Raw genomic sequence first — 23,759 nt, 5'->3', positions numbered from 1 at the left:
GGCTCTGCACTTGTCTCTCTGCTTTCACGAGTCACACTGAAATCTCTCCTTTGTATCTAGACTCACTTCTGAAGGTGAAATGTGTGTGTGTACGTGCATGCATGTGCACGTGTGCACGCACACATGCTCAGTTGTATCCTACTCTTTGCAACCACATGGACTCTAGCCCTCCAGGCTCCTCTGTCCATGGGATTCTCCAGGCAAGAATACTGGCGTGGGTTGCCATTTCCTCCTCCAGGGGATCTTCCCAACCCAGGTATCGAATAGTAGGATCTAACAGCAGCAAAGAAAAGGACCCCTCAAGGCTCAGTCCTGTGTCCAGGGGGCATGGGCACATCAGGCCCCCAGCATCCCCAGGTACCTGCACACTCAGCAGCCTTGACCATGTCTGTCCCTGTTGGACAGCGCTGGCTGAGCAAACTCCCCCCTGTTCACGCCTTCCTGGGCCTTTGCTCTGTTTCACTGAGATATGAAAGAGCAAATTTCCACGAGGAGACTTTTAAGGGCACCTGCATTTTTGAGGAGACTGAAGAAGACTATGGAGGATTATTTAGGTTGCATTTTCCACCTGGTCAGCAAGCAGGTGGATGGGTGGCCTGGAGTCCCAGGTCATGGTGCCCTGGCTTTTCCACATGTGTGTGCACAGCCGTCACCGAGCAGAGGAGCCTGGTGGCCATGTATACCTAAGAGTAGAACCCTTAAGTTCTGGCTCACTCACTCTGTACAGCCTTGGGCAAGGTAGCCTCTCTCTGCCTTGGTTTCCTTGCTCTAAGACAGGAACCAGAAGTTGTCCTTACCTCTGGCAGTTGTCATGTCCATTAGTAGGGTGATGCACGTGAAGCATTTGGAATAGAGCCTCTCGGGAAGAATGCATTGGCTTGCCAAAAAGTTCGTTTGGGTTTTTCTGTAATATCATGCATTAAAAACTCAAACGACCTTTTTGGCGAACCCAATAAAGAAGTCTCACTCTTGCTGAGTTAAATCCAACTCTTTGCAATGCCATAGACTGTAGCCCATCAGACTCCTCTGTCCATGGGATTCTCCAGGCAAGAATACTGGAGTAGGTTGCCATTTCCTCCTCCAGGGGATCTTCCCGAGCCAAGGATCGAACCTGTGTCTCCTGCATCACAGGCAGATTCTTTACCTGATGAACCTTCGGGGAAGCCCTTGCTGGTTAATGGTAAACCTGGGCTGGGCGAGACCGGTGCTGGGGGGAGGGGCAGAAAGGGGCAGGACCATGGCTGTTCAAGGAGGTCCAATGAGGTGACACATTTGTTGAGATCTGAGTCATAGTGCCCTGCTGGGTGAGAGGGGGACAGTTGCTGGGCAGCAGCACCAGAGTCAAAGCCTGGGATGTCCTGGCCAGTCGCCAGGGCTGACCTGACCAGGCCGGGGCTGATACACCTGCCGTTGGCTGGGGTTACAAAGCACAGGAACCCCAGAGCCAAGGGAGCCTGGTGACCTGCAGAACAGTCATCATCAGGCCACTTGGGTGGCCAGTCTTTTTCCAGTCAGGCTTTGCCCTGGGTAAAGAAATTAATTGTAACCTAATTCGCAGTTTCCTTTGCATAGAAGCTGGAAGGAACTGCTAGTGAGGCTGGTGAGTAACTCAGCGGCAGCTGGGAAATCACATTTGGGCATGAGTGTCCATCATCTGAGCGAAGCTGTTGCAGCTGGTCCGGGTGGGTGGGGATGTGGGTGGTGGCCACGGGTGCCTGCTAGGTGCAGCCTGGCCCTCAGGCCTCTGGGAACAGAAGGTTGGGGCCTGGGCACAAGGGAGGAATTTGGGCTGCTGGCTCCATGCAGCTGGGCTGCAGATCTCATCTGCACACCTCACTACCCCAAACTTCAGCCACACCCTGACCCCTTCCTGCCCATCAGCAGAGGACTACATAGATGGCATGGCAGAGGAGGGGGTTGTCAGGAGACCTAGGCCTGGTTGCAGTTCCATTCTGAGAGCAAGAAGTGAATTCTCTTCCTCAGAATTGGGAAACAGACGGGGAGACTGAGGTCTACAGTAAGAGCTCGGGTAAGGTGGGCAAGTCAGAGCTTTTCACGTGTGGAGGAATGTACCTGTACGTACAGGTCTGTGGTGCCTCTGAGGCAAGGCCTGGCCCTCGGGTTTCTCCTCCTCTCTCCAGGCCACCAGCCACCCTGTCCAGGCAGGGCCCACGCAGACAGGTGTGTGGGGAGACACAGTACCCCTGCATGTGATTGCCTGCCCTGCCCACCGTGGACCACACGATGAGGCTCAGTCTGAAGGGATGATGGAGGGAAGGCCTGCAGAGCTGGGCTATGTGTGAAGTCCCTGACCAGACAGGCAGGCAGGTGCCTGGGCTCTGCACTAGACAGAATCCTCAGGAGCGTGGAGAGCCCCAGGCATCCAGGGTGTGCCAGGGTGGCTGCTCACTCCTCCTTGTGTGCCAGGCCTCTGTGCCAGCTGGCCTTTGTTGTGTGCCCAGTCCGGGCCAGGAAGGCCACTCAGCCTTGTGGCCACAGTGGCACACAGGCTGTCCACTGAGGGCTGCTGGCAGCATTTGGGAAGAGGGAATTTAAGACTGGAATTGAGGCTGCTCTCATGGTGATTAGTGTCCTCACTGGGCACCAAGTAAAGTAGCTAGCCCTGGCTTGTATTCACCACCCATGTATGCACTTAGCTGTTCAGCTTTGGGTACACCTGCACAGGCCAGAGTTTTCTTGATGATTTTGTAGAGAGGCTTCAGTTCCCAGCATGAGGACTGGGGCAAGCTGTCATATTCCCTGCAAGGAGGCACTGGCTTGTGACATCTAAGCTGAGCCCAGGACCCGTGAACAGAGGTGGCTGGCTCTCAAAGGGCCACCCAGGCCTTCCCTTCTCGCCTGCTCTGTGCCAGGCATCAGGCAAGGTTCTGGGAATGCAGCAGTGAACAGGACAGGCCCGGGCTGGCTTTGTGGGTCTTTCCAGTCCAGCTTTCTTCCCACATCTTATGTGGGTCAAACCTGGCAAAGCTGCTTCATTTGGAAGCCTCTGGATGCCTAGCAGAGTGATGATGGTGGCGATGGTTGGAGGGTGGAGTGATGGTGGGTGGTGATGGTGTAGGCATGGTCAGCAGTAGTGGTGAAGCTGGTGGGTGAAGGTGTGAGGTGATGGTTGTGGGGAGGGTGGTGATGGTGTCAGTAGTGGTTAGGGTGTGGGGATGATAATATAGTGGGGGCCTGGAGTTCAGGTGAAGTTAGTGATGGTGGTGGTGATGCTGTGTAGGTGAGGGGGGTGAAGGTGATGGTGCTTGTGGGGAGAGTGGTGATCATGGTAGTGGTAATGGTGTAGCTGGGGGTGGTGATTGTGGTTGGGTAATGGTGGTGATGGTGGTGATGGTTTTATGGCCACACACAGGAGGTACTGAGCATACCATCAGCCCCATTTATGGCCAAAGTGGGGCTGGCCTGCAGGGCCCTCTCTGCGCTCATAGGCACTGGTTCTCCTGACCTGTGCTTTTTTCCTAAAAAGCCAAAATTACATTACAATCCCTTGCAAAACCAGCCTCCATCTGGGACAAAAAATGGAGATCGTGGGGTGTGTGGAGCATCCTACAGGGTGACCCTGCCTGAGAGTGCACATGTGTGTGTGTGCATGTGTGTGTCATTCTGCCTAATGTCTCCCAGTTGGCAGTGTTCCTCAGTTACCAGGCCATCATTTCCTGAGCCGTGGTCAGTGATTTTGTTCTTAGGTGTCCTCAGGGTTTCTTTGCTCAATGCCAACTCTGGCCTCACCCAGGCAGGTCGTGCACTAGAGGGTGCTGTGTGCCCCACGTGAGCCTCATGGGGCGGGGAGGGGCATCCGTGAGGCTCCATTGCACTCATCCTGCCACTGGCCACCCACCTGTGGCTCCCTGTGCCTATCAGACCAAGCCAGGGGGTCTTGACCAAGGTGATATCACCCATCTCTCTGATACCCTGCCCCCTCTCCTATCCCAAAGTCTCACTGTTTTCCAAATGTGCCCAGCTGTTAACCTCCCGCCCACCTTCCCCCCGCCACTCTGTGCTTAAAACCATTTATGTATTAGTTTGTTCCTTCCTGGATTCATTTGTTGTTTCACTCACTAGTTTGTTGTTTCAGACAGATTGTGACATGATCTGACTGACCCTGGCTGCTCTGGGGCAAGTGGCCTATGGGGTCAAGAGTGGTCTCAAGGAGGGACTTCCCTGGTGGTCCAGTGACTAAGACTCTGTGCTCCCAAAGCAGGGGGCCTGGCTTCAGTCCTGGTCCAGGAACTTAAATCTTGCATGCCACAACTAAGATCCAGTACAGCCAAAAAAAAAAAAAGAGTGGGCTCAGGGAGGCTAGGTGGTCCTCTAAGCTGAACTGAGATGAGGGAGAGGATGGAGCGAGTTGGTACGGATGTCTCTGGTACTTGGGTGGAGGTCAGGGCTGGTGAACGTGGCATTCCTTGGCCCAGAGGCAGCCATTCGAGCTGTGGGACTGGCTGCCATTTGCTGAAGGATGCTCTGGAGAGAACACCTAGAAGATAAGCTGAGACGGAGGAAACCCACATGGGGGTGAGCAGGCTGGCTCATCAGAATGAAATAGGAAAGCACCAAACACAGGAGGTCCTGAAGCAACCAGAGAGAAGAGAGAACCAAGAAGGGAATCATCAGAACGAGTACAGAGCTCTCAGAAGCAGGACAGCAGAATCACGCTTTTGAAGGACAGAATAACTGTCCTGTAGAAGTCTCAGGGCTTCCCAAGTGGGCTTCCCAGTTGGCACAGTTGATAAAGGGTCTGCTTGCCAATGCAGGAGATGCAGATTCAATCCCTGGGTCGGGAAAATCCCCTGGAGGAGAAAATGGCAACTCCCTCCAGATATTCTTGCCTGGAAAATTCCATGGACAGAGGAGCCTGGCAGGCTACAGTCCATGGGGTCACAAAAGAGTTGGACATGACTGAACACTCACACACACAGAATTCTCTGCCCAGCAGAAGTGCCTTTCAAGAATAAGGTAAAAGTGTTTTAAAAAGAGGGGCAAGGGAAACAAAGACCCAGATTCATGTTTCTGTGAGTGTATGAGGTGGAAGGGGCGTGTGGGAGGGGCAGCACTGTTGCTAAACGTCCAGTTAAGTTGGCCACAGGTTCATGAGTGTCTGTTGCAGAACACTATTTTGACATAAATGTTCTGCAAAATATACTGCTTGTACATGTCAAATATTCAACTAGAATAAAGAGAAAATGTGAACAGGATATGAGAAGAGGGGCATGGGGTGGACGAGGAGAGGATAATGGTGCCAAAAGTTGCTGTCTGGGCGGTGGGGCTAGGGGGACCCTCCACAGGGACAGCTGGCCCTCAGGGAGAGGGGCAGTCCCTGGGGAGGAGTCCATGAGGTCTGCTTCCTGTTCCTGCAGAAGTGATGGCATTAGGAAACCACCGTCTGTTAAGGAGATTGTGCTGGGCCATAATAAAACTGTCATCTGCAGGATCTGGTGCTCGTCACAGGCAGGAGCAGGGCTGCCCGGTGAGTGGATTCTGCGGGAAGGTACTGCCTTGCACACACATGTGGGCACTATTGTCACCCCACTCAGTTCTTAGATCAGACCATCTTGCCATGTGCTTTTTTCTTGAGAGCCCCAAATTCTGGCTTTTACATTGCAGTCCTAGGACATTGGTTGTCTGGGGCCTTGTGTGGGATGACCACGGTGACTGCCACTCACTCTAGTCAAGGGTGCCCAGTTAGGAAGCACCTGCCTGGATCTGGGTTGGTATGGTCAGACTGGCAGCACATCCTCGGTCGAGGGTAGCAAGGAGGTCAAAGGAACCTCAGGGGAGTTGTGCATGGCCTCTCATGGCCAGGGCTGACCAGGGGGCACTGGTGAGGTGAGCCTGCAGTTAGGGCTGGGTAGGCTCGGTATGTCTCACTAAATGAGCAAGAAGATGGGGGAGGTGGGGGTGGGTCTGCAACAGTGTGAGAGAATGTGCATGTGACATGCTAAGTGTAAGAGAGATGTGTGTATCAGTCTGGGTCCAATCCAGAGACACCCACACAGCGACTGGACCAGAGGAGGTTAACATAAGAGTTGATCGGCAGTGATGAGTGTAAGAGAGCTGTGGGCCACCCTGAGGCAGAGGGCAGGAGCTTGGGGAAGGGGCTCCCTCCCCAGAGTGGGGTCACAGCTCACTGCATATTGAGAAGTTGGCTGGGTTGCAGGGGCCAGGACTGGTCTGCAGCCTCGGGGGCCAGTGGGAGGTGACCCTCCAGTACACGGGGGAGCTGAGGCTGGTGCACAAAGGCTGGTGATGGGTGCATCTGGGGGCTATGGGAGGTGATCGCGGGGCAAGGGCGTGGGCTACGTTGGCGCCAAGGGGCTGCGTGCATTTGGCATGGACTGAGGCAGAGCATGCAGGATGTCCCCACAATGTGCTGCAGAAGAGAGGGATGACAACCAGAAACCCTCGTCCACCTGCGTGGTTCTCCACCGCACAGGAGGGCACTCACAGCTTCTGTGTGGGTCTGAGAATGTGTACGAGTATGACCAGTGTTCATGTGTGAGTGTTCACACAGGGCTGAGCTTGTGGACAGTTGAATGAGTGAAAGTGAAGTAGAGACTTGGGCCTGCTTCTCTCTGCATACAAATGTGAGTAAATGACACATCCAGCCAGGTGTGGAGCATTGAAGACTGCCTTTCCAGGATACAAAAAGGCTGGTGACTGCGTGTGCCGAATGAGACCATCCATGCCTGGTGGCTCTGCTTGTAAAGATGCTGGAGGAGGCCCTCCTTGGAACAGGACAGCCCGCTGTCCCCACTGAGTGTTAGTTGCACATCTTCTCCTGCAGGGGTGGGGCAGGGTGGGAGCATATGGGGCCTTGGGCCCACATGCCTGTCTCTGTTTCCATCTGCTGCATACCTGTGCCTACACATTCATGCATATACACACACAGGCCATGAAGGGGGCCTGGGGTCTCTGCAAATGCGAGCAGCAACCAGGACCTTTGGCAGGTATGTCATGAGCAGTGTGGGACCCATCCCCACTCCTGTGAGAGCAAAGCCCAGCTCCTCACCCTCTGGTGTGATGCCAGGGCAACTTGAGGGGCCAGAACCCCACGTGGTGCTGGCAACATCTGTCGAGGCAGAAACGTGGGACTAGGTGTTGGGGGAGGACCCTGTCACCCAGCAGCATTCGGGGTGGAAGGTGTGGGTGGGGCAGGTTTTACAAGTCCTGCTGTGTCGACCTGCCCCAAGTTCCAGGGGAGACTCTCATCAGAGGTTGGTCAAAAAGCCCTTCCTGGCAAAACGGTGCCAGCAGGGAGGGGTGGTCAGCTGGCAAGGCCTGGGGCTTCCTGGTGGGGCCAGCATCTGCCTTGCTCCTGAGTCCCATCGCCGCTTTGTTAGTCATCGTCCAAACCCCAAGATGCCCACCCTCCAGCTGTTTGACCATGGGAAGTCTTCTCACCTCCCAGCCTCCGTGTTCTTACCTATTTAATGGGGCAGTGAAGAGGTTTGCCCAGTGATTATAAATCGGAAGTGTGAACTTCATACCGCATGTACCTGTGCAAATGTGAGGCCTATACCAGCTCCTCCTCTCCCCAGCCTGCCCTTCTCTTGTTCACAGTCAGAGAAAGTGAGGCCCAGAGGAGGCTAGAACTTTACAGAGGCTGCACAGCCCCAGGAAACTGGACACCTCTGATGGCCCTTTCCGGGCTCTTCTCCTTCACCCTCTGGGGTTGGCCCCATCATCTGTAGGGCCCACCATAGAATGCAGATTGTTCTAGAATTATGAATTATTTTAGGACAATGACAGGAGAGCATTAAACCAAGTATGGGGAACTGTGGTCTCCCCAGGCTACACCCCCCTGAGGCCAGCCCTGCACCCACACCCTCGTTCCCTACCTTGGACCATGTGTTTTTCCATCTAAACGTGTCTGTGACAAGGAGGAGCATTAAGGCGGCCATGCCCTGAGTAGGGACCACCTGGGAAGCATTTTAAGTGCATTTAAGACTGTTTCTGCTCACAATCATCGCCCAACCCACAAATCACTTTTGGCAGCAACAGACCAGGCCCCACATGGATCCTGTAGGACCTGGCTCGGAGATGAGAGCAGGCAGTGCTCTCATCCTGCACGTGAAGTCTGTGTGGTGGTGGCTGGACCAGCTCGGAGGTGGGGGCTCCCTGGAGCTCAAGGCACCTCCCAGCCCCTGGACCACTGAATGTACATGTGCTCAAGGGGGCCCCAGGGGAGGAGCCCTATTCTGGATCTGCTCCTCACTACCTGGTAGGTGGAGTGAGCATCTCGCCCCCGCTTAGAAGACCGATCTGCAAGCCCTACCCCCCATGGGTGGCTCCCAGGGCTGCCAGTTCTTGCACAGCTGACCAAGGCCACAGGGATTATATCCCGAGAGAATAAGAAGGCAAAAGTCGTGATATTCTGCTGATGTGGGTGCAGGCGTCCCACACCATCCTTGACAGTACTCCGGAGACCAGAATGCAGACCTCACTTCTCCACGGAGAGCTCTGGCACACCAAGGAGAGCTGGTGGCCAGGCAGGCTGGCAGACACAGGCTGCCCTTGGCTTTGTGCCATCTGGGGGACCCACCCACACCCACCCTGGGCTTCCCCCCTCCCCACCAACTGAGTCTCCTGCAGCTCTGGGGTTGGGGCCCTGAAGGCAGCATCTCAGATCGCTAGTGGTTGGCGCTCACCTTTCTGCCAGGATGAGAAGGAGGCTGGCAGCACAGAGCCCCCTTCCCATCCAGCATGGTGTCACAAGCCTGGACTGCCACTAGGTCACCACCCTGTCAAGCCACTGGGAAATCTCTCATTCTCTTTGTGGCCAGAAAGTCAACCTTCCCGAAAGATGGTGCACCCTCCGGGGCTGCTTTCTACTGCAGGCCAGCGTCCCTGACTTGCGGTCACCGCTCAGGACTTGGGGTGGGGGTGGAGGGTGGGCACAGTAACCGTGGGTTCTGGACCATGTGACATGGGGTTGAGCAGGCCGGTGAGGGCTATGCTGCTGGAAAGACAGCCGTCCAAATCCCAATCCCCTGGCTGGCTGCACATGTGCCCTCGAGCATACAAACAACTTTCTTTCTGTCCTGCCCAGGTGTCTGTTTGCAAAGCAGTGATCCCATCAGCATCTCCATCTGGGGCTGCGAAGAAAATGCAGGGTCACCATGTGCCACGGGGCCTGGCCTCGTGCTGTGTGAGTCCACCTGGCCGTGCTCACCCCACTCTGCACCTTTGAGAGGCGGGGTGGGTGAATGCGGTGGGCCAGGTCCTCTGGAGAAGGTGGCAGTGGAGGGAAAAGCAAGCCACTCCTCTTGCTGTCCGCAGGGCTGTGAGCATCAGCTTCTGCGCTCCTTCCCCAGCCCCCCACAGCCCACCCCAGGCCTCCCCCTAGACTCTTTGACTTGCAACCTTCATGGAGTGTTGGAGGGAAAGGAAGCTGGGCTGCTGCTTATGAATCAGGCACTTGTTTTGGGGCAGCAGGGCTGTGCCTGGTGTTGACCCCCACTTTGAATCTGCCTTCCCAGACCTGGCCTTACTGGGGCAGGACAGGGGGCCACCGTGGGCTCGGAGCCCTTCTGATTTCTGTGAGGAGTGCAGACCCAGGTTTATTACTCTGCCAGGCAGTGAAGTGGGGCTTCAGTGCACTACAGGTGGGGAGCAGCTGCCCCTTCCCTCTCGTTGGCTGAGGAAACACCACAGGGACCCTCCTGCCTTTGTCACAAGAGCACTATGAGCAGTGCTGTAGGGTCCTCTTTGGGACCCCGAACTGTGTACTTCTCAGGAAGCGTGAGCCAGTGGAGTGCATCCTAGCTGTGCAGGAGGATCTGTCAGCTGTGGCCTGTCACTCTGCCCAGCTTGCAAAAGGCCTGCTCCGAGCTAGTGCCATTGGCTGCCTTTTCACAGAAGCATCAAGGCCAGTCTTGAGGCCATTTGGGGCTGACACAGTTCTCTGAGCTGCCAGCCATCCCTGCTAGGGTTGGCTACTAAATCCCGAAGAAATGAACACTCTGAGTGTATCTGAAAGGCAGCCCATGTCCTCGTGGCCAGTTGGGAGGCTGTGGGACAGGAGGGTGGCATCCAGCCATGTGTGGGTGGCTCCTGTCGTGGTCTCTACCAGTGAGACCCCCGGCAAGGGAAGTCAGGTCTCAGTGCTCCCTCCCCAGAGTTCCCCAGAGTGACTTCTTCCTAGGGCTCCTGGAGCTGCCACCCCCTTGGATGGCAGGCAGCATGATGCTCTGGGTGGATCCCTTCCCCCAAGAGGTGGCAGGGCAGGAAGGCCACACGCAGAGCCTGACTTGGGCACAGGGCCAGCTCCTTGGAGTTCAGCTGCCCTTCCCAGTACCTCACCTGCAGAGATCCAGTGATTCTGGGTCCCACTCCAGGGACAGCACTCCTAGGGAGCAGTTTTCCGAAGGTCTAATAAGTCAGCTCTGTACCTGCAGCCCCCTCCTTCCATCTCTGTCTTTAGTGCCGGGTGTGCAGTAGCCTTTGACTACTGGCCAGAGCATCTCTCCCCTCCATCCTCTCTGCCTTACTTACCTTTGTCCTTAGCCCCATTTGTCTTTTCCCTCCTTCCCTCTCTCTCCCTCTGTTTCTCTTCCTGTTCCCTCCCTCTCCTGCTGGCTCCGTGGTCCAGCCTGTTTGGCAGGGCGGCACCCACACTGGGTGGGTGGGACCCAATCAATGCACACTTCAAGTTGGCATTCCCAGCCGGGTTGCCTTTGAAGTCATCCTTGGGAAGCCTGGCACAGTGCTGGCAACCTTCCAGTTTTCTTCTGTTTCACCACTTTGGGATCCAAAAGGTCTTCACCAGTTCTCCTCACCTGACTCCAGTTGGCTCTTGATTGTTTCCCACACACTAGTGTGTCTTCAAGGACCCAGGCAGCCCCAGGGTGTCTTCCACTGGTGTGGAGTGGACCAACCACTCATCTTGGTGGCTGCAAGAGAAGCAGAATGTGGGTGGAAACAAATTGATTGAAAAGAGCAATCGCTTACACACAAGTACAATGTTTCTCATGTTTGCTTTGTGTGTTAGTATTTTTTATGCTTTGTAGAGAATATTGGCAGGTTTTCAGTTTTTTTTTAAAGCATCACCTGCCCATTTATCCATCTTTTTAAAACTTCTTACTATTTAAAAATAACTGTTTATGATGCACAATGTTGAACATACACCAAGTCAAGAGAGTAGTAGGATGAGTGCCCCATTGGTTCACCCAGCGTGGCCATGGTCAGCATCCCTCTTCCTCATGGCATTTACAGCTCTACCCATAGCCTCTCAGTGATAAATTTAGGCCACAATTACATACGTTGAAATGCACAAATCTTGGCTGTATGTTGTTGACAAATGGATGTCCCTGTGTGACCCACACCCCATCAAGATATGAAACATGTATGTTTCCCAGAATATGCCCCCTGCTTTTCCAGTCTATTACCTCCCCTACCCCCAGCTGGTACCCAGTTTGATTTCTGTCACCTAAAATCAGTCTGGAACGGTGCCATGTGATTCTTTTGTGCTGCTTCTTCCACTTGGCAGGATGTCTATGAGATGTGTCCAGGCTGTCGTGTGTATCAATAGTTTGTGCCCCATCCTAACTGCATAGGGTTCCATGGTGTGATGGACTGAGGTTTGTTATCTGATAACCTGCTGGAACACATCTGGGTTCTTCCCAGTTCTTGGCTCTGTGAATAACCCCAGCATTTGTGAACAAGTCACTTGACGGACATATGTTTTCATTTTTCTCAGATAAATGGAGTGGAATTTTTCGGTACTATGGTAGGAGCATGTTTGACTTTAGATGAAGATTTTGTTACTTACAGGGGCTTCCCAGGTGGAACTAGTGGTAAAGAACCCACCTGCCAATGCAGGAGGTGTAAGTGATGCAGGTTCAATCCTTGAGTCGGTAAGATCTCTTAGAGGAGGGCATGGCAACCCACTCCAGTATTCTTGTCTGGAGGATTCCAAGGACAGAGGAGACTGGAGGGCTATAGTGCATAGGGTTACAAAGAGTTGGACACGACTGAAGTGACTTAGCATGCACGAATGTTGTTACTTATAAAGTGCTCTAGTTCATCTTTGGGGACCCCTGCCTGCTCTGCTTGTCTGGCAGCGTCTTGTACACTTCAAAACTCTGGCTCCAGGTGATTTGCTCAGAAGCTTGGGTGAAAGCCGAGTGGTTTACGTGCTTATCTATCTCAGGTAATCGAGGATGATATTGCAACTGTTTATGCTTCCTCACTTCCTCCTTTTTCTGTTTTAAAGCAGTGTATTTGCAGCTAGTGTTTAGCTATACAGATAACTGTGTGTTGATGTTCTTAGGAATACAGATGAGAAAGACCTAAGTTTTCTTTTTTGGCCCACAAGGAAGCTATTACTAAAATGTGAAGTTAGGCCGCTGGGAAAGGTGATCTGCCTGGGAGGGCTGCTGGGCTCTGCACCGTGGTCGTCCCTCAGTCCCTCCTTCCCTCACGTGTTTCCCTGCCTCCCACAGCCCCGCTGGGACTCTACTTCTCCAGGGACGCTTACTGGGAGAAGCTATACGTGGACCAGCCGGCCGGCACGCCCCTGCTCTATGTCCATGCCCTGCAGGACGTGCCAGAGGAGATGCCCAGCTTCCGCCTGGGCCAGCACCTCTACAGCGCCTACCACACGCGGCTGCACGAGAACGACTGGGTCCGCATCCAGGAGGACACGGGGCTTCTCTACCTTAACCAGAGCCTGGACCACAGCTCCTGGGAGAAGCTCAACATCCGCAGTAAGGGGGCGGCCCTGACCCCACCCCCACATGCCTCATTACCCACCCCGCCCCGCCCTCACCTGGTCCTTCCTTAGAGCCCATCACACAGCTCCTACGACTCCTGCTGTGTAAGAGTGGAGCAAGTGAGATGGGGCTGGCCTGTCCTCTTTGTCCAGCCCGTGAGGGAGCCAGGATGAGCTTGAGGACCACTGATGACCCTCAGGCCTCCTGAGGCTGTTGATTTTGGAGAACTTATGTGGAGGACTTGAGGGGCTCTCTCCATGCTGGCTCCAAATGTCTTCCAGTTGGATTAACAGAGATGTGGGGTTGTGAGAGAAGAGTTAAGAAAGGCTAGAGACATCCCAAGATCTTGATTTAGTGGATGATCTGGAACTTGGTGGAGAAGCAGCTGTTTGCACGGAAAGCCCACCTTACCATCAGCAGCAGGCTGCTCTTGGCACCTGGTGAGGACTGGGGCCTGGTGCCGGGGAGGAAAGTGGAGCAGGAGGAAGGCCTGGACGGCTTCTCAGAGCAGGGGTCCAAGCTGGAGTGAAGGCCACGTGTGACCCTGGTACTGGGAGGAGGTTGTTTGTGGAGCAGAGTTCTGCCTTGTGGCACCAAATGGTGATCACAACCCCACCTCTTGCTCTATAGACATGGCCTCCCTGGACCCTCACGCCAGCTCTGAGCTCCTGTGAGTGCTGAGAGGCAGACACTCTGCTGTGAACAGTACTGCCAGAGTGAAATTTGCCAAGGGTCTGAGTTTCATAGGAGGCCTGTTCTGTTTGTAATTGGAGAGCAGCCTCATGCACCTGCCAGCTCTAGTCAGGAGAGAAATCACAGTAATTAGAACAGAGAAAGTTTATACGGAGAATTATTAACCACAGCAGGGGACTGGAGCAACAGAGGACAGGCTAATAAGAAGCAGAGAACTGATGAATATGGGAGGAGTAGATGTAGCGGGGGGACACTTACCTAGAGCTAAGATAGAAGGCCCAGGAAGAGCCCCCGCCCCAGCTGAGATCCAGATGGGTTGGACGGGGGTTGCTATGGTGCCTCCATGATGGAATTTGCCAGAAATCCCCTCTCTAGGTGCTGGGGAAGTCTGTGTCTCTGCAGGGGTGGCATGGAATTCCCTGGGGGTCCCGTGGTTAGGACTCTGAGCTTTCATTGTTGAGGTCTTGGGTTCAGTCCCTGGTCAGGGAACTAAGATCCCACAAGCAGCAACACTGGCAAAAATAGAATAGAATAAGTGTTTTATTTATTTTTAATTGAGGGATAATTACAGTATTGTGTTGGCTTCTGCCATACATCACAATGAATCAGCCATAGGTATACATATGTCCCCTCCCTCTTGAACCTCTCTCCCCCCTCCCACCCAATTCCACCCCTGTAGTGTTTTTAAAAGTGAGAAAAGAAAGAAAGTGGTTGGGGTAGTGGGTGAGGGAGGGAGGGGAGGTCACCTGAGGTGCCAAGAGCCTGCCTTGGGGAAGCACTCCATCTTAGACCCAGGGTTCAGCGCACCTCTCTGAGGAAGGGTATTTGAACTGAGACTTGGAATAATCAGAGAGATGGACCTGTGAGGCACCCCCCAGGACGAGGGAGCAGAGCCATAGGGCCCTGAGGCTGCCAGATCCCAAGTCCAGGGCCATAGGGGGCAAGCAGGAGGTAGGGGGCAGGGCGGGGTTCCCAGCAGAGCCCTGCTAGCCTTGGTGAGGACTAGGCTTTGCGCCAGCCCCGAGCTCCTGCCCTCTCCCCGTTCAGGTCCCAGCTGGGCGGGTGTGGCTGACACCCTGGCGGGGCCTGACTTGTCTCTGCAGACGGCGGCTTCCCGCTGCTTACCATCTACCTGCGGGTCTTCCTGTCACCCACATCCCTTCGTGAGGGCGAGTGCCAGTGGCCAGGCTGTGCCCGAGTGTACTTCTCCATCATCAACGCCTCCTTCCCGGCTTGTGGTGCCCTCAAGCCCCGGGAGCTCTGCTTCCCCGAGTCAGGCCTGTCCTTCCGCATCCGGGAGAACAGGCCCCCTGGCACCTTCCACCAGTTCCGCCTGCTGCCCGTGCAGTTCCTCTGCCCCAACGTCAGCGTGGCCTACAGGCTCCTGGGAGGTGAGTGCCAGGCGCATGGAGCCTTCCTCGATGCCTGCCGAGTGCCAGGCATGGCCCTGCGGTTCCTCTACATGAGCCGTCCAAGTTGACTACACCACCCCACCATCCATTCATTCAGAGGCCCACGTGTATCTCATGTATGCTGGCCACAGGCCAGGCATGGTTCTAGGGACCAGGGATGAAACAGTGAACAAGTTCAGGCCCAAATCCTGCCTGTCTGGACCTTCCACGCCTGGGGCAGGTGGAGACCACACAGGCGTGAAGGACGTCGGGTGGCCTCTGAAGGGGCCAGGTGGGAGGTAACGCTGAGAAGGCACAGAGTGGTGGAGACCACTGTCCTAAGTCAGGTGGCTGGAGCAAGGTAAAGGAGGGTGCCCAGCAAGCAGGGCGAGCTCATTCAAAAGTGCGGAGGGGGAAGTGCGGCTGGAGGGGAGGGCAGAGGCTACTGAGGGCAGAAAAATGCAAGGGAGGGGGCAGGACTTCCTGATGAGGGGACTAGGGAGCCATAGAAGGTGTTTTCAGGGGTGGGGGGTAGGGTGTCATTGACAGGATATAACTTACTTTAAAAGGTTAGTCGGGCTGATGTGTTCAAAATGATTTGGGGCGAGTGGTTTGGAGGAAGCAGGAAAACTATGAAGAGGCAGGAGACATCCTTGAGTGAGAGGATGAGGACTGGGGTTGAGGGTGAAAGCCTTTAGGCCACAAGAAGCAGGCAGATTCTGGGCATGTTTTTGCAGGAAGATCCAGCAAGATTTTCTGGGGAGTTGAATGTGGGGTGTTGAGAGATTCACGAGGGGACCAAGCATGGTTCCAGGATTCCGCCTGAGCCACTGTAAGGACAGTGGACCTTGTCACAAGATAGTCCTACCACACGATGGCCCTGGGGAAGCCACATGGATTTGGGGTAGGGGAAGGGCACTGGATCCGAGTGGAGATGAGAGAAGGCAACTGAGCCGCTGTGTGAGGTGCCATTGGACAGTTTAAAGGGGACTTAAAGGGGACACTTATTACGCTGGACGGCTGGTAAGTGAAGCCTGGATTCCCACCAGGTTGATGGCACCCACACATGGTCATAATGTTAAAGGAGTGCTCAGTAGTGTAAGGAAAGTAGTCACTCACACTCCCACGCTCCTTCATTTATCCTGCCACAGGGATGGATGTCTTTGTACAAAGTTGTCCCCAAAGCATATGGTTTAGTGTGCTGCCTTTTTCACTTAAAAAGAAAAGCCATTTTTGTAACCATAAGCAATACAGGGAAATGTGTAGTTCACATGTAATATGTGGCTCTGATGTGATTTTCCACCAAGTGGAGTTGACAGCCCTCCTGAGGTTGGCTATGGGGTGGTCACTGTTGACCTTCAAGCATTCAGCTTTTCCCCCTTTCTGGGTCCTTTCTGGAGGATGAATTCCAGGACAGGCTTGGGTTGAAGAGTATGTTGTTATTACTGGTCCTCCCCTCACCAGGTTGCAGTGAGTCATTGAACTTACAGCAGTGTCTGGCGATGAATACACACAGCATCTCATCTTCTGGGGCTTCCCTGGTGGCTCAGCTGATAGAAAATCTACCTGCAGTGCGGGAGACCTGGGTTCAATCCCTGGGTTGGGAAGACCCCCTTGGAAAAGGGAACGGCTACCCACTCCAATATTCTGGCCTAGGGAATTCCATGAACTGTATAGTCCATGGGGTCGCAAAGAGTCAGACACGACTGAGCAACTCTCACTTCACTTCATCTTCTGGCGAGGAAGCTGAAGAACAGAGACAGAACCATCAGCCTCAGGCCACGCAGCCTGCAGGTGTATAGGGCAGGGATCCAAACTAGGCAGTCAGAAATATTTGTGTGTTAACATGAAATTACACCAGATGTCCCCAATGTTGGTTTTCAAGTGGTGGAATTGTGGCTTTTTTCTCACATTCTCTAAAATGAGCATGTCTTACTTCCACAGTTAAGAAAATTCCTGACAGTTTTTCAGATACCAGCAAACGCTAGGAGCTGGATCTCTGGGCCTGCAGCGTGACTGGTGCCAGCCCTCGCCACAGAGGAGGCAGGCAGGGTGTGTGAAGGGGTGTGCCCTCCTAGGTGATTGGGTTGAGGACCTGAGGCAGACCTCCTGGTCCCTGCTCTTCCCTATCAGCACCAGTGCAGGCTGCAGGCACAGTGACGCTCAGAGCATAATCTTCACTGCAAACTGTGCTTGGAGGCTGTGCTCCACTGTGGAAGCTGAAGAGGGGCCACGGCCCAGGCCCAGCATGCACCCCAGCTCTGTCTCCTCTTGCACACTGCTCCCTGTGGGGCCCTGAGGAAGGCAGCTCACCCTCCCCTCAGCTCAGGGTCATCCTGGGGTTGCTGGTCTGTTTGGTGCTCAGGTGAGAGTCTGCCTTTCCGCTGCGATCCGGACAGCCTGGAGGTGAGCACGCGCTGGGCCCTGGACCGTGAGCAGCGGGAGAAGTATGAGCTGGTGGCCGCGTGCACGGTTCACATGGGCATGCACGAGGAGGAGGTGATGGTGCCCTTCCCTGTGACCGTGTATGACGAGGACGACTCTGCGCCCACCTTCTTCGGGGGCGTCGACAGTGCCAGCGCAGTGGTGGAGTTCAAGCGGAAGGAGGTGCCTATGCGTTTGTCTGGTGCTTGTCTAGTGTCTGTCATCTCTTTGTTGGGCATCTGGGTCTCTCCATTCGTCATTTGTTCCTCGGTCTATTCAGCTGTCCATCTAGCCATCCAGACATGTGGCTGACCATCACTGTGGTTATTCGTCTTTCATTTGTCCATCAGTCTGTCTGTTGGGGTTTTGTTGGTTTCCAGGACAGCTGAGGAGGAGAGAGGACCAGCCCCGCTGGCCCCGAGCTGACCTCTGCCCTGGGAAGCGGGTGAGGGGAGGGGTTGGGGTGCCGGTGGGGTTGAGGGTAAGGGTGCCCAGCCTCTGACTCAACCATCAGGGCTCGCATCAGAGGGGCACAACTGTGGTACTGCAGAGGCGGGGCACACTGCCCCGAGGAGACAGAGAAGACATCTGCCAGGAGGGCGTTCCCTTCTTCGGGCTGTCAGCCCCTCAAGGGAGGGCCAGTGAGTTCAGGGAGGGTACCCCGGAGTGGAGGAAGACAGGACAGTGGATCCGGCAGGGGTGTCCCTGCGCCGCCCCTCCCATCGGGGCCCCGCCTTCCTCTTGCCCGTGCAGGCGGAGAGTGACTGCCACCTGCTGGGCCCTGGGCTGTCCTGCAGCCGGCAGGCTGGCGGGAGCAAGGGGAGGGTCGGGGTCGGATATGCTGTGGTTGTCTGCTTCTCCGGACACCCAGGGAGCAGGTTTTGTGGATGGATGGGCAAGAGGAAAGCACATGGAGTAGGGAAATGTCCCATGAGCCTGGCAGGGCAGCTCCATGGTAACACTGTGGAGCCTGGCCAGGAGTGAGAGCAGAGATGACATGTGGCTTTACTCAGAACCCCCCTCATGACCCCATCTAGCCTGGGGTACAGAAGAAGCTGTAGGAGAGCATTCTGGTGGACACTGTGCTTAGGTTCCAGCTCTGTCATCTGTCACTGCATGACGTTGAGCTAACTTCTCCACTGTGCGGGGCCCAGCTTCCTGGAAGGAGAGTGGGGGTGCCCACTCTGCCCTGTGGGGACCTGAATGAGGTCTTCCACAGAGCACCAGGGCATCTGTTCTAACCCATAATCATGGGAAGTCTGGAGATGCCATTGCACCTGTTGCAGAGGTGAGGTGCAGTGGCCCAGGAAGGGTGACAAGCAGGCTGGCTGGGGGCCCCTTGCAGCTTGAACCCTGGTCAGTCTGTCCCTGGAGCCAGCTCTGACCGCACACACCTGATCCACCTGCGGGGCACATGCCCTCCTATGGGCTCTGGCTTTTGGGGCCCTGACTGGCCCCCGTATTCTCTGCAGGGCACAGTGGTAGCCACGTTACGTGTCTTCGATGCAGACGTGGTGCCAGCCTCCGGGGAGCTCCTGAGACGGTACACGAACACGCTGCTCTCTGGGGATGCCAAGGCCCTCCAGACCTTCCGAGTGGAGCACATGCCCAATGAGACCTTGGCCCAGGCCAACGGCAGCTTTGTGCGGGCAACCGTGCATGACTACAGTAAGAGGGGACCAGTGTGGCCTGACAGGGCCCCCTGGGGAACTGGCGACCTGCTTTCCTTGGGCAGGGCAGCACCCTGCACAAGTAGACACCTGTCCTGGCCCTCTCAGCCCCAGGTGGCCACCCCTTCCAACCCTCTTCCCAGCCTTTGTCTCTGCTGGGCTCACCTTGGCCACCTTGGTGGGTGTTTACAGGCTGTCCTTTCTCTCTGAACTGCCCCAAGGCTGACCCTGGCAGGACCCCCACCACACTACCCTGTGCTGACCACGCCAGGGCTCACTGCAACCTCCTAGGTGCCCAAGTGTCCAGGGATCCTTGACCCTCCCCAGCAACTCTCCACTAACAGGAGTTGATGTCCAGTAGCAGCTCTGTGCCCTCAGATTGGAGGGTTCTGGGATGACTGTCCTGTCTGACTTCTGAAATGTGCCCACCCTCAGGGCTAAGCACCACGTACCCCCAGGGCTCACCTGCAGGATGGGGTGTCCTCGCCAGTTGCCAAACCTCCCCACCTCCCTCGCCTGCTCTCCTGCCTGTGTTTTGTAGGATCACCTTTCAAATATGCCACTTGTGCTTGGATCCTTGTTTGGAGGCCCGCTTCTGGGGAACCCAGGATCACTGGTGCCTTTACCCCTTTCTGCCTGACCCAGTCCTATTTCCTGTCTTCTTCCTCACCAAGCTCTGATGACCTCTGTTCTGTGCAAGGGAAAATGTCATCCTTGCCCCTGCACACTCCCTTTGTATGCCACGTGCACCCAGAGATCCTCGCCTCCTCTGTTCTCCACTAAATGGGGATCTTAGCCTTGGCACACGGTGACAGCTCAGGAGTGCGGAAGCCCCTGGGTGCTTGAGGCCTGTGGAACCTGAGGGTCCATAGGAGGCTGGTACTGTTGCGAGGAGTTCTCAGGGGCCAGGACGGTCTTTCTGGGACCTTGCTGGTGGTGGTGGTGGGTCTTTACCTGTGTGTGCTTGCCCCGACATGCATCTTTCTCATACACATGCACACACACACACACCTCACTGAGGTTACCTCCCAGCTGAGGAGGGTCTTCTGGGCTCAGCTCAGCACAGTGACTCACATTTAAAATAGTTCAACCTTAGTGCCTCCAGCCAGGTCTGTTGTCCGTGTACCGTGCGGGTAGAAGTACCTGTTGTCACACGTACGCCCGTGTGTCCAGGGAATGCTTTGCAGGGGAGATGTGCAGCAGCGTGGGGCAGTGGTCTCCACCCTGGGCAGGGCCCCTACCTATCATCATGTGCCTCCACCCACAGGGCTGGTTCTCAACCGGAGCCTCCCCATCTCGGAGAGCTGGGCTGTGCAGCTGGCCGTGCTGGTCAATGACTCAGACTTCCAGGGCCCGGGGGAGGGTGTCGTCCTCCTCCACTTCAATGTGTCCATGCTGCCCGTCAGCCTGCGCCTGCCCAGTGCCTACTCCTTCTCGGTGAGCCGGCGGGCCCACCGCTTTGCCCAGGTGAGCTCCTGGCCTCTTGCCAGCCTGGGGAGGGGAATGGAGGAGCAGGGACCCCCAGGGTGGGGTCACATGGGGGACACCACCTCCCTGAGCACACAGAGTGGCCCTGGGGAGCAACAGGCACAAAGCCAAGTAGGCTAAGGCCGTGGGAGAAAGGAGTGGGGCTGGTGGGCTTTGTGGGCCCCTCTTTGCCCTCTCCCTTCTCAGCATTTTTACATTTTTTACTAATGAAAGAGCAGTGCCAGGTAAATCTATGCTGACTTGGAAAGACATTCCCGGTGAAGGAAGTGGGAAAAGTAGTTTGCAGAAGTATTGGTCTTAGGTGGCTCCGTATGTTCAAAACCAAGTCTTCATTGCTAGAAATTTCCAAGTGTGCAAACACAGGCATTAGTGGAGACCTCTGCAAGGAAAGACAGGAAGTGCTTCTATTTCCTACTTTCCTGCAAGTCTGTTTGCTAGAGCTTATTTTGCATTTGTCATCAGAAAATAGTGATTAGAAGTAGGAAAAAAAAGGGAAGTAGTAAGAATTTGTCAAAAGGATATAAGGGATAGACAAGAGCGATCTCTTTTCCTCATATCAGCCAGTGTTTTACGTTTTGGTGCAATTCTTTCTAGAATGTTTCTCTGAAGCACTTTTTAAAGTTTACTTGCAATTATGGCAAGCATGACTTAATATACTGCATTCTCCTAATGGCATAGCTGTGGCCATGTGCCCTTTAGAATATCCCATTTAGGGTCATCTCCTAACTAGGACAGTGGCTTTGCCAGTTTCTGTGGTTGGTTCCCATGCCACCTCCGCTCCTGACAGCCACTTAGTACCCAGCACAAGAAGAGCCCCACCCTTGGACACAGCCAGGCTCCCCACTTGCCACCCCCGCCAGGCCTTTCCTGGAGGCAGAGGGCAAGGCTGGTGAGAGGTGACGAAGCAGAGGGGCCTGACGGGTGTCCAGGGGGGCTGAGGCGGGCATAGGCATTGCCAGGGGTGTGTCAGCAGAGCCAGGCAGTGGGGAGGGTGATGAGGGCTGAGTGGGAGTGGGGTCTGGGAGGGCAGGCCCCGCCAGCCCCTGCAACACCTCCCACTCCTGACCACTAAGTCTTTCACTGTGCCTGGACTCAGGAGGGTGCAGAGACCCGAGTCTCAGCCCAGCCTTACACACACTGCTGTCTCTCACCAGCCCCCCCTTAGCATTCATGATTATAAATTGAAGGTGGTGATCTCAGGCAATTTTGAGGATCACAGGAGAAAGTGGAAGTGAACCTGCTCTGTACAAGGAAGTGCTCGGAGCCTAGGAGGTAGTTTTGTTGTGGTGTGAGGAGTGGGCTTGGTGGAGCCTGGCTCTGCCCTGGGCCTGAGCAAGGCTGAGCAAGGGCCTGGCCTGTGGCTGCAGGCAGGGGGCCCTGTGCCACCACTGCCGCCAGGCCCGCAGCCCTCGACCTTGACTGGTCAGAGCTTCTGATCTCAGGCCCCAGCAGCCCTAACTCCACCTTGGGTGGTGAGGGAGGGAAAAGGAGAGTCCAGGCCCCAGTGACCACTGCGGCCGTGAGGCATCCCTGGAGAAGTATCCCTTCTCTCCCAGGGGTTCCGGCCCAAGTCTTGGAGGAGGCTCCAGGACCTGGGTGGGACAGCAACCCTGCTGTGTGAATTATGGCCCGGGTGCTGAGCTCTGGCTGACCAGGCAGGCGACCCAGGCAGGACACTGAGGATGGACCCTAGTGGTGCCCAGAGGGGAGGGAGGTGTGTGGGAGGCACCCAGGCTGCCTCTGTGCCCGAATGAGGGAGCAAGTGAGCGGTGAGCCGGGCAAGCCAGCAAGTGCCTCCCGGGTGGGCCAGTCCCTAAACCAAACCCGGCACCTGTGTTCTTTTCACCTCCGGCTCCCAGGAGCAGGGATGAAGGGTGGTGTCACGGTCTGCGCAGGGCCAGGCCAGGCCAGGCAGGCAGATGGGTCTGCAGATTCCAGGGGCATGGAGCATGGGGAGATTGGGGGCCACCATCTCTGGGCTGAGTGGGAAACTGTCCTGGGACTCAGCTGGCATGGAGCCCCTCCAGCCACTGTCCCAGGTGGTCCACTCACCTGGCTAAGGGTTCCGTGATCCCATGCCTAGATCGGGAAAGTCTGCGTGGAAAACTGCCAGGAGTTCAGCGGCATCCAAGTGCAGTACAGGCTGCAGCCCTCCAGCGCCAACTGCAGCGCCCTGGGGATGGTCACCTCGGCGGAGGACACCTTGGGGACCCTGTTCGTGAATGACACGGAGGCCTTGCAGCGGCCCGAGTGTTCCCAGCTCCAGTACACAGTGGTGGCTGCCGAGAAGCCAACCCGCCAGCAAGCGCAGGCCCTGCTGCTCGTTACCGTGGAAGGGAAGTGTGAGTGCCCGGCTGCGGGAAGGGTCAGGGTGGATGGGGCGTGGCAGAGCCTCGGGCTGTTCCTACAGAGGGGTGCTGTCCTATACCCCGTCACTGATCAGTGGGCTTTCTTGAGCCTCCTCTGTAAGACGAGAAGACAGCGCACAGCTGCACTGGAAGGGTGATGGGGGAGGCATGACACAGTTTAGTCCAGTGTGACAGCATTGTGGGTGGCCGCTGCTGCCCATCGCCTCTGTCAGCGGGTCCTACGTGTGCGCTTGTTTTAGGGCTGCCAGGTACGATATAGGACCCAGGTTGAGTGTGAATTTCAGGTAAACAACGAGCAATTTTTGTGGTGTAAGTACATCTCGTGCAGCCTTTGCAGTGAATTAGAAGACAAACTCCCCTATGTCCCTGTGATATTAGGGCCATATTTACACAAAGCAGGTATTCACTGTTCTCTGAAGTTCAAGTTTAACTGGGTGTCCTGCGTGTCCCTGGATGAGTCTGGCCACCTCCCATCCCCACTCCATACTCAGCCCCCTAGCTGCCCCTGCTGTGTGACTGTGATGCCACCCCTCCCCCAGCAGCCCCCTCACTACCCTGTGCCCCCAGTTTAGTGACTGCCTCCCCTCTGGGCTCAACTTGGGACAGCTCAGCCAGTGCTGCCTGCACCCATGGGTGCCCGTGGCAGGCTGACCCCCCATGACTGCTTTCTGCCACCCCTAGACGTGCCTGAGGAGCCTGGCTGCCCCCTGTCCTGCGCGGTCAGCAAGAGGCAGCCCGAATGTGAGGAATGCGGTGGCCTGGGCTCTCTGACGGGCAGGTGCGAGTGGAGACAGGGAGATGGCAAAGGTAAGCCCTGGGCAGAGCCAGGCGGCGGGGAGCGTGATGAGGGCTGAGGGGGAGTAGGGTCTGTGCCTGTGGGCCCTGCCAGCCTCTGTGACACCCCCCACCCCTGCCCATCTAGTCCTCCCCTGCGCTTGGTCCCTGCCGTGGCTCCTGATGCCAGGAGAGGGTGGTCACGAGCGCAGGGAA

At 55.7% G+C, this 23,759-nt stretch overlaps 1 protein-coding gene across 1 annotated transcript in view; it reads left to right on the top strand.

The window, feature by feature from the left end:
- The window catches only part of LOC122680613 (proto-oncogene tyrosine-protein kinase receptor Ret-like), a 53,011-nt gene that overhangs the window by 10,215 nt on the left and 19,037 nt on the right, over positions 1 to 23,759 (top strand). The window contains 7 exon segments of the mRNA XM_043882194.1: positions 12,465 to 12,728; positions 14,531 to 14,818; positions 17,184 to 17,425; positions 18,715 to 18,910; positions 20,180 to 20,379; positions 22,484 to 22,742; positions 23,451 to 23,576. Coding sequence (XP_043738129.1) covers positions 12,465 to 12,728; positions 14,531 to 14,818; positions 17,184 to 17,425; positions 18,715 to 18,910; positions 20,180 to 20,379; positions 22,484 to 22,742; positions 23,451 to 23,576 — 1,575 coding nt within the window.

Source organism: Cervus elaphus, chromosome 22, assembly GCF_910594005.1.
Source record: "Cervus elaphus chromosome 22, mCerEla1.1, whole genome shotgun sequence".
Taxonomy (NCBI): Eukaryota; Metazoa; Chordata; class Mammalia; order Artiodactyla; family Cervidae; genus Cervus; species Cervus elaphus.
Note: the sequence above shows the minus strand (reverse complement) of the source record. Positions and strands in the feature narration are given on the sequence as shown.